Source organism: Leucopleurus acutus (assembly GCF_964270905.1).
Source record: "Leucopleurus acutus genome assembly, chromosome: 1".
Lineage (NCBI taxonomy): Eukaryota > Metazoa > Chordata > Mammalia > Artiodactyla > Delphinidae > Leucopleurus > Leucopleurus acutus.
In genome coordinates, this window is record NC_139142.1 from 26,163,495 (window position 1) to 26,183,813 (window position 20,319).

The 20,319-nt window shown below is 40.4% G+C and overlaps 1 protein-coding gene across 3 annotated transcripts in view; it reads right to left on the bottom strand.

Moving 5' to 3' along the window:
* Window positions 1–20,319, bottom strand: part of GPATCH2L (G-patch domain containing 2 like) — a 62,684-nt gene that overhangs the window by 14,381 nt on the left and 27,984 nt on the right. For 2 of the 3 annotated variants that reach the window (XM_082846003.1, XM_082846002.1), the window contains exons 6-9: window positions 20,099–20,166; window positions 19,051–19,105; window positions 16,828–16,913; window positions 7–113 (exon numbers count right to left, since the gene is read on the bottom strand). In XM_082846003.1, coding sequence (XP_082702129.1) covers window positions 7–113; window positions 16,828–16,913; window positions 19,051–19,105; window positions 20,099–20,166 — 316 coding nt within the window. The remainder of the gene's footprint in view (window positions 1–6; window positions 114–16,827; window positions 16,914–19,050; window positions 19,106–20,098; window positions 20,167–20,319) is intronic. The other variant, XM_082846004.1, reaches the window with a different exon arrangement.

A 20,319-nucleotide genomic window follows, 5' to 3' on the forward strand; every position in this document is an offset into this window, starting at 1 on the left:
AACTACATATATAATTACTGGCACTTGGGCTGGACAGAGATGCTGTAGCCACAGGTTTCCGTTTCCTCTTGATGTCACGTGAACATGGCGGTCCTAGGTGTATGTTTGCCTGTCTGCAGATATGAGAAAGAAAAAATACTGTTTTAACTTCGTAATTCTTATTGTAAGAGAATATGTTCAGCCCAGATGAAACCCCTGACCCATTATAGACATAGACTAACAAAATGGGCACCATCCTTTGCCATCAAGTGTCAGTACAAGTTTATTCAGAATTAATCATAACTTATTCTTTATATACTATATATACCCACCGTAAACTTCTTATCTGAATTCATGATTAATTTCAATAAGTATGTATTTCATTACATGCTCTTTTTTGTACAATTATTTTTCATAAAAACTATAACCGAAATTGTTCTAAACTCACTAATGAAATACCTATTCCCAACTGGTAATATATTGAAAAGTTTAACATTACATGAACACAGATATTTGCACAGAATTTTAATAGGAAGTTTAACCCTTCTATCACTATAAATCTGGATTTTTAATAGTCTATATTACATAATAAGTAAGTTTAGTTTCTGTGATTTTTAAAAACATTATGTGGCAAAAATATGTTCCCTCAACTGAATATTCAGCTTATTTAAAAAAAAAGGGGGGGGGGACTTCCCTGGCAGTCCAGTGGTTAAGACTCTGCGCTTCCACTGCAGGGGGTGTGCGTTTGATCCCTGGTCAGGGAACTAAGATCTCACATGCCACACGTCGCGGCCAGAAGAAAAAAAAAGAGTGAGAGCTTCAAAGCTAGAAAAGCAAAAGATTCTCTGAAAGGCAATGGACTTAACAATGAAATAGCTGGTAAGCTATTTTTTTTAATTTTTATATTGGAGTATAGTTGATTTACAATATTGTGTTAGTTTCACGTGTACAGCAAAGTGATTCAGTTAAACATATACATATATCCATTCTTTTTCAGATTCTTTTCCTATACAGGTTATTACAGAATACTGAGTAGAGTTCCCTGTGCCATACAGTAGGTCCCTGTTGATTATCTATTTTATATATAATAGTGTATACATGTTAATCCCAAACTCCTAATTTATCCCTCCCACAACCTTTCCCATTCAGTAACCATAACTTTGCTTTCTACGTGTTTGTGTTTTGTAAGTAAGTTCATTTGTATAGCTTTTTAGATTCCACACAAAAGTGATATCGTATGGTATTTGTCTTTCTCTGACTTACTTCACTTAGTATGATAATCTCTAGGTCCATCCATGTTGCTGTAAACGGCATTATTTCATTCCTTTTTATGGCTGAGTAATATACCACTGTATATACGTACCACATCTTCTTTATCCATTCTTCTGTCAATGGACATTTAGGTTGCTTCTATACCTTGGCTATTGTAAATAGTGCTGCAATGAACATCGGGGTGCATGTATCTTTTTTTTTAACATCTTTATTGGAGTATAATTGCTCCACAATGGTGTGTTAGTTTCTGCTTTATAACAAAGTGAATCAGTTATATATATACATATATCCCCATATCTCCTCCCTCTTGTATCTCCCTCCCACCCTCCCTATCCCACCCTCTAGGTGGTCACAAAGCACCGAGCTGATCTCCCTGTGCTATGTGGTTGCTTCCCACCAGCTATCCACTTTACACTTGGTAGTGTATATATGTCCATGCCACTCTCTCACTTTGTCCCAGCTTACCCTTCCCCCTCCCCGTGTCCTCAAGTCCATTCTCTATGTCTGCGTCTTTATTCCTGTCCTACCCCTAGGTTCTTCAGAAACCTTTTATTTCCCCTAGATTCCATATATATGTGTTAGCATATGGTATTTGTTTTTCTCTTTCTGACTTACTTCACTCTGTGTGACAGACTCATTTTCTCTGGATATATGCTCAGGAGTGGACTGCTGGATCATATGATAATTCTATTTTTAGTTTTCTGAGGAACCTCCACACTGTTTTCTACAGTGGATGCACTAACTTACATTCCCACCAACAATGTAGGAGGGTTCCCTTTTCTCCACATCCTCTCCAGCATTTCTTATTTGTAGACTTTTTAATGATGGCCATTCTGACTGGCATGAGGTGGTACCTCACTGTAGTTTTGATTTGCATTTCTCTAATGATTAGTGATGTTGAGCATCTTTTCATGTGCATTGTGGCCATCTGTATGTCTTCTTTGGAGAAATGTCTTTTTAGATCTTCTGCCCACTTTTTGACTGGGTTGTTTATTTTTTTTGCCATTGAGCTGCATGAGCTGTTTGTATATTTTGGAGATTGATCCCTTGTCAGTTGATTCATTTGCAAATATTTTCTCCCATTCTGTGGGTTGTCTTTTTGTTTTGTTTATGGTTTCCTTTGCTGTGCAAAAGCTTTTAAGTTTAATCAGGTCCCATTTGTTTATTTTTGTTTTTATTTTCATTACTCTAGGAGGTGGATCCAAAAAGATATTGCTGTGATTTATGTCAAAGAGTGTTCTACCTATGTTTTCCTCTAAGAATTTTATAGTATCTGGTCTTACATTTAGGTCTTTAATCCACTTTGAGTTTATTTTTGTGTATGGTGTTAAGAGAATATTCTAATTTCATTCTTTTACAAGTAGCTGTCCAGTGTTCCCAGCTCCACTTATGGAAGAGACTGTCTTTTCTCCATTGTACATTCTTGCCTCCTTTTGTCGTAGATTAATTGACCACAGATGCATGGATTTATCTCTGGACTTTCTATCCTGTTCCATTGATCTGTATTTCTGTTTTTGTGCCAGTACCAATACTGTTTTGATGACTGTAGCTTTGTAGCATAGTCTGAAGTCAGGAAGCCTGATTCCTCCATCTCTGTTTTTCTTTCTCAAGATTGCTTTGGCTATTCCGGGTCTTTTGTGTCTCCATACAAATTTTAATATGTTTTGTTCTAGTTCTGTGAAAAATGCCATTGGTAATTTGATGGGGATTGCACTGAATCTGCAGATTGCCTTGGGTAGTACAGTCATTTTGACAATACTGATTCTTCCAATCCAAGAATATATTTTTCCATCTGTGTGTCTCATCTTCGATTTCTTTCATCAGTGTCTTATAGTTTTCGGCATACAGGTCTTCTGCCTCTTTAGGTAGGTTTACTCCTGGTATTATATTCTTTTTGATGCAATGGTAAAAGGGATTGTTTCCTTAATTTCTCTTTCTGATCTTTTGTTGTTAGTGTACAGAAATCAAAGAAATTCCTGTGTATTAATTTTGTATCCTGCAACTTTACAGAATTCACTGATGAGCTCTAGTAGTTTTCTGGTAGCATCTTTAGAATTTTCTATGTATAGTATCATGTCATCTGCAAACAGTGACGGTTTTACTTCTTCTTTTCCAATTTGGATTTCTTTCATTTCTTTTTCTTCTCTGATTGCCATAGCTAGGACGCTGGTATGCTATTTTAGTTCCCTACTTCCTCCTTCCTCTCAACCTAGATAGATCCTACCCCTGACTAAGGACCAAGCTGAGCCTCACGTTTATAGAAAGCTTTCCTTGAACATCTTAGGCCTTATCTACCATGAATCATTATTTAACCGGTGTATACATATCTTTTTTCCCTAATGAGGCTAATCTCCTTGAGAACAGGGACTATATTTACATTTCTTTCATAATTTTCCAGTGACCTACCAACTTCCGCACAAGGCATATAGCTGATCCCCACTAAATATCTGTTGAATAAAACTGATACGAATGACTACAAGTTCTAAAAACAAAATACTCAACTGTACACTTATAGGTGGTTAAAATGGTAAAAAAATTTTTTTTTTGGCCATGTCGCACAGCTTACAGGATCTTAGTTGCCCACCAGGATTGAACCCGGGCCCACAGCAGTGAAAGTGTCAAGTCCTAACCACTGGACTGCCAGGGAATTCCCTAAAATGGTAAATTTTATGTTATGATATTTTACCACAATTTTAAAAACATAGCCAGAGTACAAAACATATAAAAAGGACTCTAATAAAATTATATCAGATGAACTCCTAATTCGTAGTCCTAGTTGGGGATTCAATCTCATGGCTTAATAGTCTTAAAACTGAAACCTCAGTCAAATCTAAAAGAACCTAGTTGGCAAGGCAACAAGACTACTGTTGAATGGACAAATTTTCCTATTCAGAGGTCCCCAATCTGGCAACTTCCACAGTTTAAAAGCATATGGAGGGCTTCCCTGGTGGTGCAGTGGTTAGGAATCCGCCTGCCAATGCAGGCGACACAGCTTCGAGCCCTGGTCCTGGAAGATCCCACATGCCGCGGAGCAACTAAGCCCACGTGCCCCACAGCTACTGAAGCCTGCACGCCTAGAGCCCATGCTCCACAACAAGACAGGCCACCACCAATGAGAAGCTCATGCACCACAACGAAGAGTAGACCCCACTCGCCGCAACCAGACAAAAGCCTGAGCACAGCAACGAAGACCCAACGCAGCCAAAAATAAATAAATAAAAAAAATAAATTTTAAAAAAGCATATGGGCCTGTGTATGCACGTGGGTTCTCTCTCTCTCTCTCTCTCTCACACACACACACACACAGACACACACACACTCTTTAAAGAGCAAATGCTTAGGAGTCAATTCAATTTATAAATAAGAAAACAAAAGAATTTGACTGAAATCATAAGAAAACTTTTAGAATGCAAAGAACACTACAACAGGTAGATATTTACAATATAAAGCCTGTGGTTTGGAAAATTCCACCAAATCACCTTATATTGATCATTTACATCTATACGGCAAAAGAGTTAACTGTAAGTTAGGTACTCCATGAATAGTTAATTCTGAAACCCCAAAGTGAAATGTAAGTATAAACATGTAAAATAGGGAAATAATCCATTTTTCATATCCTACAGAGTCCTGGGAATAAGTCTAAATCAGCATGCTGATTTAATAATTAGAAACGGAGGACAGAACATCAAAGGTAGACAGGTCTAAATGCAGAGGTGATAATTCCCTTTGAAGCCAAAGACACAGGCAGAAAAGAAAGTGACACTACAAATTTTGTTTCTCCTCAAAACAGAAAAATGTACAGAATAGAACTTCCATCTTTTCCACAAACAAGGTACTTGAGTATAAACTATCCAAGCTCTTTGCTCTAATTCAATCATGCTTCTCCTAAAGACCTTCAGAAAGAGAAACAAGTCAAACAAAGGGTAACAGTTTACAGCCATGCTCCTTTCTTCTTTACCTTAAGCTCACTAAAGGACTCTCCAAAACTTTTCAGATTAAATGTTAACACCATTTCTTCAAACTAAACTATGTTATTAGACAAGACAGTGGTTACCCTTGAGCTGTGGGTAGTGGGGGAAGAGGGACAGTGACTAGAAAAGGCACAGGGAACTTTTGGGATTCTTTCTGCTAATGTTCTGTTTCTGGATCTAGATGCTAGGTTACTTGGATATGGCTTCATGAAAATTCATCAGGTGTATATTTCTTTGTACACTTCTCTGTATGTGTATTATCCTTCAATAAAAAGTTTAATTAAAAAATATTGCTCTTTGGGCTTCCCTGGTGGTGCAGTGGTTGAGAGTCTGCCTGCCAATGCAGGGGACACGGGTTTGAGCCCTGGTCTGGGAAGATCCCACATGCTGTGGAGCAGCTAAGCCTGTGCACCACAACTACTAAGCCTGTGTTCTAGAGCCCGTGAGCCACAACTACTGAGCCCACATGCCACAACTACTGAAGCCCGCGTGCCTAGACCCTGTGCTCCACAACAAGAGAAGCCACCGCAATGAGAAGCCTGCGCACCGCAACAAAGAGTAGCCCTGGCTCGCCGCAACCAGAGAAAAGCCTGCGCAGCAACGAAGACCTAACGCAGCCAAAAGTAAATAAATAAAATAAAATAAATAAATTTATATATAAAAAAATATTGCTCTTCAAGGTCAATCAATGTTTATAAAATGCTAAGTTTTGACAGATGCAAAATAACAAGCAGAAGAAAAGCACTCAAAAGGGTTTTAAGATAGTAATTCTCAAAGTATCAACTTGAGCTAAATGAAATAAATACTGCCTTTTATTTACACACCATCCATCATTTCACAGCTCTGCATGTTTGATGTATGCCAGTAAGACGGTTGAAGGCACATATTATCACTCCTTTATGGACCTAGTAAGTAACATTTATCTCACATTTTCCAGGAATGACACATTTTGGAGTAAAAAGATGAAGCCATTTATGTACCAAAATGTTTACATTTTTAACCGCTTTAAATGGAAATATGGTAGTTTTTAAATGCTTATCTATTTCAGTAAAATGAAAATAAGTATTACTTACCTACTATTCTGCACATAGTCATTCACTGCACTATATTCTGCAATGTCCTTAGAAGGCTGCTGTGGACTCAAAGGTTTAGGTGGCCCTTGCACTACCAGCCCCTCTAGGCCTTGCTTCTTGGATCCCCACTCGTCCCTGCTCGGTGATGTTGAGGGCTTCAGGGTTAACTGTCCCTACGTTAAACGACCCCCCACCCCGACTGCTAAGCCTTCAGCCTGTAACTTCTCTGCAGCAAACGATCTACTTCTACCACCCCATTCCCACTCCTAATTGTTACGCCTTCAAATTTTGTAAATTCCTCTGGTTATAACTTAGGAAAGAACTGAAGGCTTTCTGAAACCAGGTAACACAGTTTATTAAGTCAATAACCTTATTTTGTTGTAAAAGTATATATTTCTGTGTGGACTATTGCCTTTCTACTCAGGAGGGGTTTTTCTTGCTCCTTTCATCGTTTACTGAGTTTTTACTGAGCACTGGGTGGGTTCGGTGGTGAACAAAACAGACAGTCTCTTCCCTAATGGGCTTGTAGCCTAGTCCCATTTCCAGCTGCACAGCTTTCCTAGTTACAGAATCTGCATAAGAGAGAAACTGAGGCAGAGATAAAGAGAAGTCATGCTCATTCCTAAAATTCAGCTTAGTGCTCCTTCCCTCTTAAAACATTTCTCTTAAGATCATTTCCAGGTTGGAGAGCTATTTCAAAAGAAGTAGAATAACTTCACAACTTAGGGCTGAGTACAGAAGGTATATCTTCTCTGTGTGCCTTCCTAGTAAAGATATGGGGAAGGAGGATGAGACACAGCCGAACTGTTACAGTAGGACAGGTCCAAGTGAACCCTAGTAATGGTAGAGTTTACAGCTTGGGGAAATCTAATTTTCCTTACTTGGGAAAAACCTTAGAGCAGGGGTCCCCAACCCCTGGGCCACGGACAGCTACCAGTCCGCAGCCTGTTAGGAACCGGGCTGCACAGCAGGAGGTGAGTGGCGGGCAAGCGAGTGAAGCTTCATCTGCCGCTCCCCATCGCTCACATTACTGCCTGAACCATCCTCCATCCCCCCACCCTGTCTGTGGAAACACTGTCTTCCATGAAACTGGTGCCAAAAAGGTTGGGAACCGCTGCCTTAGAGGACAAAGAAGGACGAGAACTCAGAACGAGCCAGGGGAAAGTCAAGAGGAAGCTGGGTGCTCGGAGCAGGAGGGTTAAAGGAGACAGGAGATGAACCTGCCGTGCTGTGCAGCACATTAAGAACGTTAGGAGAGGCCTGCACAGGAGTGGAGAGCACTCTGTGTGGGCTGGAAGGGCCCCTTGTGTTCTTTGGGGACCTGTGCGTGGCGGCAGGCAACTGCTGCAGCTCAGCTTCCTATTCAAGAGGCAGTTCCAATTTTGTTTATCCCCCAAAATTCCATATCTATAAATTGTAGACATAAAGCATTAAGGAAGGGAAAGAAAAATAGACTGAACTATCCCCACCCCCATTTTCACTTAGAAGTATTTAACCACTTGGCTCCCTTTCTGTTTAATGTGTTATTTCTTTAATTCGTGTTGTTTTATTTTTGTATCATGTTACTTTTTTTTTCACGGTACGTGGGCCTCTCACTCCTGTGGCCTCTCCCGTTGTGGAGTACAGGCTCCGGACGCACAGGCTCAGCGGCCATGGCTCACGGGCCCAGCCGCTCTGCGGCATGTGGGATCCTCCCGGACCGGGGCACGAACCTGTGTCCCCTGCATCGGCAGGCAGACTCTCAACCACTGCACCACCAGGGAAGCCCAAAATAAACTGGGTTTTTTTTGTTTGTTTGTTTGTTTTGTTTTTTTGCGATACGTGGGCCTCTCACTGTTGTGGCCTCTCCCGTTGCGGAGCACAGGCTCCAGAAGTGCAGGCCCAGCCGCCATGGCTCACGGGCCCAGCCGCTCCGAGGCGTGTGGGATTTTCCCGGACCGGGGCACGAATGTATCATGTTACTTTTTTGTAGACCTTTTATATTTTGGTTATTATAAACTACTACATTATTTTCGTTATTAAACTACTTTTTTGTATTCTGAAGAACAAAAAGAAAATTGTGTTCTTTTACTCTGTGTTGCTGTCTCACAAGACAGAAACTGAAAAGGGACAACACACAGGCGAGGCATCACAAAGGACAGGAGAAGAGTGTGAGCTTCCCCTTCTCACCAACACACAAACCCCCATCCTTATAGGTTGAACGGCAGAAGATTTAACTAGATTTTTTAAAACTCTTTTTAAGAGCAGTACACAGTTGCTTTTGTGTTGAACCATGTACTGTGTGAGGAGGGACAGGACCTTTTAATTATGCAGGGGCAAAAAAGGCTAAGTATTAGTTAAGCTAAAATCTCTACCAAGTTAAAACTTCCTTCTCAGTTGAAGTGGCATATGGTTATCAGAATCATGTAAGGAACTTTCACAAAATACACATCTCCCACCATGCTGGGATGGGAGAAGAATCTGTAATGTTTATTTTGAAATTCTTCCTCAGGTAATTCTCATAAGCTTCTACCTACTGTGAAAATTACTGAGCTAAAAAAAATAGACCAAATTCCCAAAGCCAAGCTAGTCCATAAAACAAATCTAAATATTTAACTTAAAGAATAACAGAATGACTAAATGAATATAAATGTAGGTAAAAGTATTGTTCCCCAGTATGCAAGCAATGAACCCAGAGAAAAGACAGACAGCGAAGCTCACTCTTTTTCTGTTTCATCTGATCTGGGCCTCAGTACTCTTTGGGCACTACTTCTTTCACAGCATGAATGCCAGGTCAGTACTCCCCCTAAAAGCATCACATTCAGCAGCACTTCCCGAAAAGAACTTAGGGAGGTGGAAGTGGAATGAACATTAAAAATAATAAATACACTCTTTAAAAATTCTTACTTCAGGAAAAATCAGTAAATTCACTTCATAAATGTGAAGGTGAATGCTGAAGATTAACAATTAATTGAAAGAGTATTCTGTATATCCACACATAAACAAAACAAATCTATTTCATTTTTTACTGCAGGTAACTGAAAAGATCAGGTGAGTTGTTAAAACTGCAGTGTTACTTAGGAAACTAGGCAGATCACTATGTCCCTGGGGCAGGAATGTACTTTTAGGGAAAAACAAAAACAAAAAAAAAACTTACTTTGAGAAATACATGCATGTTTAATAGAACCAATGTTGGCAAAAAAATAACTGAAGTGACTGCTTTAGATTTAGAACAAGGATGTTTAGAGTCACTCCTAAGGAAAGAAAACAATCTTCATCTGCCGATGGCAAGCGAATTTAAGGAATGGTTCACCTTCAAAAATCACTCATTTCAAAAACTCATTGAAAAGTTCAGTTTTTGGTATGAAATAAAAATAAAATTTATTGGGAAAAGGTATTTATTTGCTGTACTTTTCCCTAAGCACACACAAATAAGTAACATCAGGAAAAAATTACTGATATTTCTAAGGACCATAGGTCATATACATCATATATTCCAATTATTCTCCTTAATTACTAATCTATTCACCTCAATTTTTTTTTTTTTTTTTTTTTTTTTTTTGTGGTACACGGGCCTCTCACTGTTGTGGCCCCTCCCGTTGCTGAGCACAGGCTCCGGACGCGCAGGCTCAGCGGCCATGGCTCACGGGCCTAGCCGCTCTGCGGCATGTGGGATCTTCCCGGACCGGGGCACGAACCCGTGTCCCCTGCATCGGCAGGCGGACTCCCAACCACTGTGCCACCAGGGAAGCCCCACCTCAATTATTTTTAACAAAAATTTATGGAAGCCTACACTATGCTGGATGTGGAGAGGTTATATACAAGATGACTGAGCCAAGGGCCCGTCCACCAGGAGCTGACAACATAGTGAGGGAGGCCGATGCATAAAGAACTAACAGATACAAGACACTGAGCTGTAATCAAGGAACAAGGGAAGTGTGAAGGTAAATTGTGGTAAAAGAGGATTAAATCTAAGGATGTAGAAATCCCTTCCTCGCATATGATTTTTACCTTCAGGGTTAACTGACATTTATTAAACACCCAGTAGGGGAAATGTATTTTCACAGACTTGCACGTATGAGAGGATCCAGGCCTTCTGACACTAGAAGCAGCCAGAGAGAGAAAACAACCTCACAATTAGAGGACACAAAGGAGCTTTATCTAATAGGAAGAGATCCTAGCAATCCCACTAGTGTTTTCACTCAAACCTAACTAACCCTCAGCAGTCTACGACAAACTGCTCACTAGCACCTGAAAATTCTCCGTAATCTACTTCCCTTGGCTGGGCCAAGGTTAGCATATCATGAAGCTGTTTCATGTCACCCACAGGAGCAGAATAGCTTCACATCAGTTGGAAGGATGGGTATATTACAATAGCAAAACAGAGAGAGAGAAAATGCTTTCATCATTCCACTCTGGCAGTAAGATGCCAGCTGGCTGAGAGCTGCTATAAACAAGACTGTCCAGCAGCGGACAAAAGATTCCAGAACTGTGTACTATATAATGGGAATTCCAGTAGGATTGGGCAGCCTTATGGACAACATTAGAGCAGAAACATTTTCTAACACATGACCAAAACCAAGGCACTAAAGAGGTGAGCAAGAGCTGCTGTGCATCACAGCATCCCAACAGATAGCGGACTAATAAAAGGTTCTTTCCCCCAAGCCCTGAGGTAAAACCTGAGGCTGTTTACTATGGCTCCAAAGGTCAAAATAAACAGTATGAATTGAGTCTTCTTTTTGCTCTTTGAAACTCCTTGTCAAGTGGCACAGCCAGCTGGGCACACAACTCTGATATGCAGATCACAACGTTTGTGAACAGATAAAATGAATTACAATGAGTGCAGCCTATCACATTTCAACTCTCTATCGGGCAGGAAGGTCTCTCTTTTTCACCCAGCACTGTCCAAATGACTCCTCTTATAGTCCACCTGAGGTCATTTTAAGCACCTCAGGAAGCTGTACTACTTCTCATTAGCAAACAACTCTGGAAGCCAACTCAAGGTTTGTAAAACTGCAATTATCCTAAGAACAGTGTAGGGTGGTAACTATATAACAAAAATAATAATTTTAGCTACCAGTATGCTAAATATTCAAATATATTATTTCATTTTGAGCCCCACTAGCCCCCCAAATATTAATATTTTCATTTTCAAGGTGAGGAAATTGAGGTATGGGGAGGTTAAGTCTTTCACCCAGGTAAAGCCAAGATTCTTACCTGAGTCTGCCTCACACTAATATGAGATTAAGAAGGAATAAATGGAAATGGTGATACATTACCAAGTCACCACGCAAAATAGAGGAAAGGTCAGGAAAGTTGGAGAAAACTCAAAACTGCCGCAAGATACTCAAAAACTACAACTGGTAACTTGTGTATCACACAAAGAGATGTAGCAATTGATAAGTTCCAGTTATGGTTTTCTAAGACAACAATGGTTAAAAAAGAAAAAAAAAAGCTATCCTTCACAATCAATAAATGTCTCATTTTGGGAAAAGCTGCCTACAGCACTAGTTCCTTATTACCATTCCATGACTGTGTCCTTGACAGCAATACCACCGCCTCTACCAGAACACCAATCACACCATCTGCTGTTGGAGCAGCAGCAATCCTTAATACCGGAACCAAGTCTTACTACTTTAATAGCAACAGCCCAATACCAGCAACCAAAACAACCAAACCAAAACAGCTGGTTTACGAATTTCATCTGGGTACCCTGCCCACTACCCACACACCCACCCACCAACTCTGCCCATTTGTTAATCACTATGTGCTGGGCACTGCGCTAGACCCTAGCACTCTCTTCCTCACCTGCAGCAGTTCTCCAAAGCTACATGAAGCCCAGGGTTCTACCTCCCGTATAGAACTGTGCTCAGAACAGCAAAGCACAGAGCTCATACCAATTATGAAATGGGATTTCCTGCTAAGCAAATTACAAAGCACCAGTCATAAAACCACATGCATTTAGGGTGATAGTTCCCAACGCTGGCTGTATATTAGAGATACCTGGGAGCTTCAAAATACTGCTAATGCCTGGGCCTCATCCCAGGCCGATTAAATCAGAATCTTGGGACCTGGTGGCCCAGCATGGATATATTTTTTAAAGCTTCTCAGGTGATTCAAGAGTACAGCCAGGGATGAAAACCACCAAACTTACTTATTTCTAGAGTGGCACTTCTGAAAACCGCTTAGCCCCACAAATCGATTAGGTGGTACAAAGACTCGCTCTCATTGCACTTGCCATGTGGGCTGTATTAAAATGACACATCAATCAAATGTTCTCTTAAAATCAAGGTCCTGTTATTTCTTTGTTTATAGCAATGAAATTCTAAACAAGAGAGTACCTTGAGGTCACTCATCGCCCCCCAGCGGTCCCCAGGCCTCACTCAGAGAACCAGAGCTGTGTTAAGGCTCCAGCAGTGAGGAAGGAGGTTGTTGAGGAGCACTCCCTCTCACACAGCTGAGGGTTTGGGGGAGTGGAACTGGCCATGTCCAGGCAGCAGGCAGCCTCAGCTCAGTAACCCGAAAGGAGGAAATCTTCACCGTTCAGGCATGATTATCAAACTCTTTGTGCTCTTACAGGAGAGTAATTATAGGCACGTGAAAAAAGGGAAGCACTCCCCAAGGAACTCTTCCTCACATGCTTCCCAAGAGGCAGTGGGGCCATTAAAAATTCCATGATGAAGAGGAAAAACAGCCTGGGAACAGCCAGGAGGCAATACAGCAAATTAATACACCAGCCCTCCTCGGGGAAAGCTGTGATAAAACAGGAAACACTTCTCTCTTCGCAAAATAAAATTATACCCCTAATGATAACATAGTCACCACACACACACACACACACACAGGCGTGCACACACACACACACAAATCGTTCTAATAATGGGTATGAAGTTCCCAATGCTGCCCAGATGCTTTGAAAGAAATCTTTTCCTACTACAAATAAAATAGAATAAGAAAAAGATAAAATTTCCATTCGAAACAGTTTTTCATACGGTCATTCACCTGCCTCTTCCCTACCACCAGCACTCTTTAACATTCCTTCCTAGGTGCCAGGCTTTGTTAAACAGTCCACTCTTTACAAAGCCCACCATCCACTTGTGAATCTGATCTCATCAGTCAGCCACACTGGAGCTAGACTGCTCCTTCTCTACTGACTACTTAGCGGGCAGGGACCCTGCTATTAGGGAAAACAGGGAGCCCCGAGGGCTAAGTGAGACCATCATCCACATTTCCTAAAACCTGCATAGGTCACTTGTGCTGACCATTTCCCACAGATCAGGGGTTGCCAAACCATTGATTGTGCACCCTCACCAGGAAAAAATCTGAACAAACCCTCCTTATATATGTAATACACACACATAAAACAAAAATATGTGCTGCTAGACTAATATATGTACAACTGAAAGCAAAAAAAAAATTTTAAGGATGATAATAAGTAACTGTATTTATTTAAAATACATTTAAAAATTTTTTAAATTTCTTCCCTCTACCCCAAAGAACCTTCATGTTTGCAACCTACTTTGTATCCACTGGCCCAGGAATGATGTCAGGCAGGACAAGGATGAGCTATAATTGCCCACATTCTCTCATCTTGCTTTCAGCAATGGTCTGAAGCAATAAGCAATATTTCCCTAGAGCTGAGTGCACCAGAAACACAGCCTAGGCTTCCTTATGTTTCCAAGTCCAGCCACCAGCACTGCTGGTAAAAGAACGAAGATAATGATGTGGGTAATGAGATACACAAAGAAACAAGAAGCTCACACCCACTCCAACCAGGATAAGGCCTTAAAGGCAATAGGAAACCTGATAAAAGCATGGATACCAATCTCAGCACAGCACAGTTCTAGGCAGCAAAGGTAAAGGGAGAAAGGCAAATAATACACTTTCAGCATCTGACATGACATGGTGTTACTTATACAGTCCTTCCAAAGACCACACACAGCCATGATTTTATTTGGTATTAAGACAAACAGCTGTGTTGGTGGGAATGTAAATTGATACAGCCACAATGGAGAACAGTATGGAGGTTCCTTAAAGAACTAAAAACAGAACTACCGTATGACCCAGCAATCCCACTACTGGGCATATAGGCTGAGAAAACCGTAATTCAAAAAGATGGGGCTTCCCTGGTGGCGCAGTGGTTAAAAATCCACCTGCTAATGCAGAGGACACAGGTTTGAGCCTTGGTCCTGGAAGATCCCATGTGCCGTGGAGCAACTAAGCCCGCAAGCCACAACTACTGAGCCCAACTAGAGAAAGCCTGCATGCAGCAATGAAGGGCCAACGCAGCCAAAAATAAAAATAAAATTTAAAAATTTATTAAAAAAACAAACAAAACAAAACCAAAAAGGGGCTTGTAACACAATGTTCACTGCAGCACTATCTACAATAGCCAGGACATGGAAGCAACCTAAGTGTCCATCGACAGATGAATGGATAAAGAAGATGTGGCACATATATACAGTGGAATATTACTCAGCCATAAAAAGAAACGAAATTGAGTTATTTGTAGTGAGGTGGATGGACCTAGAGTCTGCAGACTCTAAGTCAGAAAGAGAAAAACAAATACCGTATGCTAACACATATATATGGAATCTAAAAAAAAGAAAAAAAAAGGTTCTGAAGAACCTAGGGGCAGGACAGGAATAAAGATGCAGATGTAGAGAATGGACATGAGGACACAGGGAAGGGGAAGGGTAAGCTGGGATGAAGTGAGAGAGTGGCATGGACTTATATACACTACCAAATGTAAAATAGCTAGCTAGTGGGAAGCAGCCGCATAGCACAGGGAGATCAGCTCGGTGCTTTGTGACCACCTGTAGGGGTGGGATAGGGAGGGTGGGAGGGAGACGCAAGAGGGAGGAGATATGGGGATATATGTATACGTATAGCTGATTCACTGTGTTATACAGCAGAAACTAACACAACATTGTAAAGCAATTATACTCCAATAAAGACGTTAAAAAAAAAAGACAAATAGCTGGAGGACTGCTTTCGTATGGATTGAAATCTCTTCTTCCAAGACAGCCTGAGCACCACCACCTCTAAGAAAAGCTCCCTGAGCCTGAGTGAGGAGCTGCTCCTCTGTGCTGCTATCACTCTGGTGCACACCTTTAGGCACTTGTCACTACAAATCGTAGTTCTCCATTTCCACACCTGACCTTCCCATGAGGATAGAAGCTCATGAGGATAGATAGGGGCAGTACCTAAACAAAGTGCCTGGCACACAGTAGGGAGTCAGCAAATGATGAATGAATGATGACTAAACAGCATGCAACTAAAGAAAAGGCCTTACAGCAATTTATTAATATCCCCTAATCCTCCAAGTTCTAGTTAACACCATGTGTGATAGTCTCTCTTTTCAAATGACTTTCCCTATTGAAATACTACTTTTCCAGTAGAAGGCTAGGCAGTAGGTTATAGTGCAGAGTTTATTATTACAGCCCACAGCAAAAGTTCTAACTGTATCCATGAAAGAATAATTTCTTTGTGCAGCCTGCACCCCAAATCTATGAACATATCCACTTAAGAATGTGTTAGGAAGAAGAACAGAAAAAAAAAATCATCAGAACCTTGGAAAAAAATTCTTTGTGCCACTAGAAGTAATAAAATTTCTATGGTTCAGCCTATTAGTTGCTCCTTGTGCACAAAAACCTGCTAGGGCATGCCATCACTGAAACCATATTTACTCTGCATGTCACCCAACTTAAGAGAATTTATATTCAGAGGCACTGGTTTCATTCTGCTATGCAGGTGCAGGATTCTTTCTGACAAATATATACTGAATGCTCAGTAAGTGCCAGACACTGTATTAGGTACTGGGGACATATCAGGGAACAAGACAAGGTCCCAGAACCTAGAAGCTTATATTCTAATGAGAAACCGGGGGGGAAGTAGGAAGAAAAAAAAAAACAATAAACAAAGTCATTTCAGACTGTGACTAAAGCTCTAAAGGAAAGAGATAATGAATGGTGAGTGGCACAGGTGGCCCCTTTAGACAGGGCGGTCTGAGAGGTCCTCCCTGAGGAGGTGGCCTGAGCTGAGGTGAGAAGGAGCCAATCATGGGAAGAGCTCTAAGATGGCAGTCCAGGCAAAGGGAACACGTGTGAAGGTTCAGCGGCAGGAAAGGGCTGCAATTTTTGAAGAACAAAATGGAGCTCCCTGGCGCAGCTGGATCTCTTCCCCACGAGGAGGACAAAGTCTATGAAAGGAGGCTGGACATGAAGGCAGGAGTCAGATCATGCAGGGTTTTGCAGGTCATGGCAAGGACTATTAATAATGTTCTTTGAGGAAGGGGCTTCTAGGAGAAGGAATACAGAATAGGAGCCAGAACTTAGGTCAAAGTTGAGATTTAAATCACATCCTAGCCATGTGACCAAAGGAAAGAACTTCAACACTCTGCCTCAGTTTCTGCACCTATAAAACAACTACTGACCTCAAAAGGTTGTTGAAAAGATCAAATTGGATAGTATACACTAACATACTCTAATTTGCAAAGTGTTATAAAAAGGAAATAGTATCATCTAGAAAAGAAGTCACTCGAAGACAATTACCTGGCAGAGCAGTGTGCTGGTGAACATCTTCGGTGAGAAGCATCAGCAAGAACATCCAGGGAGTAAAGGGGAGAAAGAGGATTAAACTGCAGGAATAAATGAGATTATTTCAGTATGGCTTATATGAAACAGACCTGATCCTAAAGGGCTACCTGCTACTTGCTTACTTTTGCCCTTTCACTGTTCAACTCTCTTGCCATACACAGACACCATTCAATAAAGTTGTGCATATTCAACAGTGTACCCAAGAATGTAGCATAACTGATCTAGCACGCCTCAAAAAACAGACTATTCCTTGGTAAGCAACAATTTTTCAAAAACTTCTGATACACAATAATTACTTAAATGGCAAAAGATAGTACTTTCTAACTAACATAAAGGGAACTCATGCCTACTGATTATCAGCCCTTGTTCCCAAGAATACTAGCATGAAATTACCTTTTCATTTCCTTATCCTGGCAGATGTTTCCAGTGAATAACTGGTTAGCACATACCAGCAGCAGTGTAGTGGAAACAGAACTAGATTAAGAATTAGAATACCCAACGTTTAGTTCCAGCCTACAACTGAGTTGCCATATATTAAAAAACCACAAAATCTCTTTGACCTTTACTATCCTCATCTGTAAAATAGACGTATCACTATCTGTCTTACGTATTTTATGGGATTATTGTGAGGGCTACATAAAATATTACTTTCGGTTTAACAAGTAATTTCAGTTTCTCATCTGTAAAACACCTATTCACCTCAAAAGGGGGCTGTAAGGATCAACTAGGAGACTGTAATAAAAGTACCTCACTTTATGTTGACTACCTTTCTTTGGATTTTTTCCACAATAAGTACTCCTTCCCCAAAATTTGAGAAGTAAATATATATCAACACTAGAAGAACACTGAAATGGTAATTTCAAAGGGACTTAAAAAGTATACAAACTAAGCAACTGTTCTGTCATAGAGGTTCCAGTCTCAATGTTGTATGACTTTGGGCAAATAGCTTAAACCTCATTTGTAAATAACACATCTCATTTGTAAATAACAGATCTGGACTAGGTGATCATCACAGGTCTCTTTGCCTTTAGATCCTCTGATGCAAACACAATTAATACCCTAGCTTAGTGTTCCCCAAACTGCAATCTCTCACATCCCACCTTAATGACTTTCTCTTTATCTGCCCACCACCTGCTCTACTTCTTATTTAATATTTTTCTTCATATCAATTATCTTTACTCACCCTTGTCCTTACTATATTTCTATGAAATAACAAGTTTGATAGAATGATCACGTTTCTAAAGTAAATTATTGGAACTTAAAGTAAAAATTCTGTATCCACAAGCCATCTAAAATCATATAATAAATACACACCAGTTAGGTGTACCACTGTTCTAGTTCATTTTGAAACAGTAACTTCAAGATGAAAGTTCCAAGTCTAAAATGTTTATCAACTTAACAAGCTAATAAGCAGTCAAACAAAACAAAACAAAACAAAAAAACGATGGAGCGATAGAAAGCCTGAGAATTTTTACCTATCAGTCTTCACCTATTTTACAACTAATCATCAAGGTAAAGCAACCTCTCTCCCAGCAAAACTCAAAAGCCTCAAACGTTAAAGGAACATATTGAGAGTCATTGTCAGTAATTTTTTTTTTTTTTTTTTTTTTTTTTGCGGTACGCGGGCCTCTCCCTGTTGTGGCCTCTGCTCCCGTTGCAGAGCGCAGGCTCAGCGGCCATGGCTCACGGGCCCAGCCGCTCCGCGGCATGTGGGATCTTCCCGGACTGGGGCACGAACCCATGTCCCCTGCATCGGCAGGCGGACTCTCAACCACTGCGCCACCAGGGAAGCCCAGTAATTTTAAAATTATGACCCCTATAAAGGATTAGACATGCCAAGGGCCCCCTCAGGGGTAGCTAGGGTAAAAGAGTAAGAGGCTCTAGGCCTCGATCCCACTTTACCCAAAGTAGCTCTACCTTCTTCTGCTTCATATGTTTAGGATTCAACACTGTACTTCTCAGCACAGGATGCTGATGCCTTCTGATTTCTTACTGCAAAGTTCGAAACCAGAATGACAACTGCATTCCTATGAAATATGTGTTATAAGTAATAAACTGAAGGTCACAAGTTGAAACTAAAAAGGGGAATTAGCTACAGTTCTTATCAGTGAATACTAGATATTCTTGGAAAACAGTCCTCCAAGAAAATCAGAATAACATAAGGAACAAGAACCTTACCTCATGTGCACAAGCAGAAATGTGAGGAAAATCAGAAGCCAACGCTTTATTCTTTCTAAAGAAAAGGAAATCAAATGATAAAATAAAGATGACAAAGAAAAGCAATCTCACCTGATTTCGTTCTCTTTTCCCAGCTGATGGTAACCAGAAACTAAAGAGAGGGAGAGAATAAGAGCAAAGAAAACAATAAAAGAAGTGGTAGGAACATTATTAGAGAGAAGATAAAAAGATGTTGGGTTAATGAAGACAAAGAAATGAGGAAAAAAATGGAGTTGGAAGAGAAAAGGAGAGAGATGTTAAATGTGTATGAACTTTTTTGCAGAAAATAACTCTTCAAAGTAAAAAGCCTTTTAATGGAATGTAGAAGACTAGACACTTTTAAAAAAACTCAAGATGGTGGTGTGACACCCATGCACTCTCAGCTGTGCAATAAGAACAGGATCCCCAATTCAACAAAGGCATAAACCATATCTTGCCTATTTTATAGATTAAAACTTCAACCAGGCTGGATGGGTATAGGAGTATAACTGGATACTGACCATGACATGTAGTGGAGACACCAAAGAGCCAATCATGTTAGGGGACAAGGCTGTCACAAGAAAGGGTGGAATGATTTTCCTATAGCTACACATAGGCTTTCCAGTGGCACTTATCACAGTAGTTAGAACAAAAAGATATCTCTCTGTCTAGAGGTCTAAAAATGGGAAGACCATATAGGAGAATACAGAGGCAATCAGCCATTTTGAACAAAAAAATTTTTAAGAGACAGAAAAATGAATTTAAAATATAATATCCTTATTGGAGGCTACTTTTATAATGCAGCACCTATAGACATAAATAGCAAAGAAATAAAAACTAGTCTAGAAAGGAAAAAAAATCACTCTCGTGAGTTTAGGGTGTTAGCCATTTTAACTGTTATAAAGTACCCATCTTTAAAACCTTCTTTTTCAGCTCTACAATCGAATTTTTAGGTTCTTTCATAAAACGTTCCCCTGCTGCCTCCTTCAAGGAAAAGGCTAAGATAGCCAGTAAATACATAAGTACTTACTCTTTCTGCCGAGGGTCACTAATGAGGTGGCCTATCCTCTCAGTACCCAAATTACTCATGCTGGACTCCTGAAAAGGCAAAGAAGATAACAGTGTCATCTAACCACAGAAACAAATATGTAAGTATGATCTGTCATCAAGCTCATGTTTTCCCATAATTATACCAGCAACCCCAAAGCACAAGTCAGATTGTCAATCTTAAAATCCAACAGCGCCTTTTTG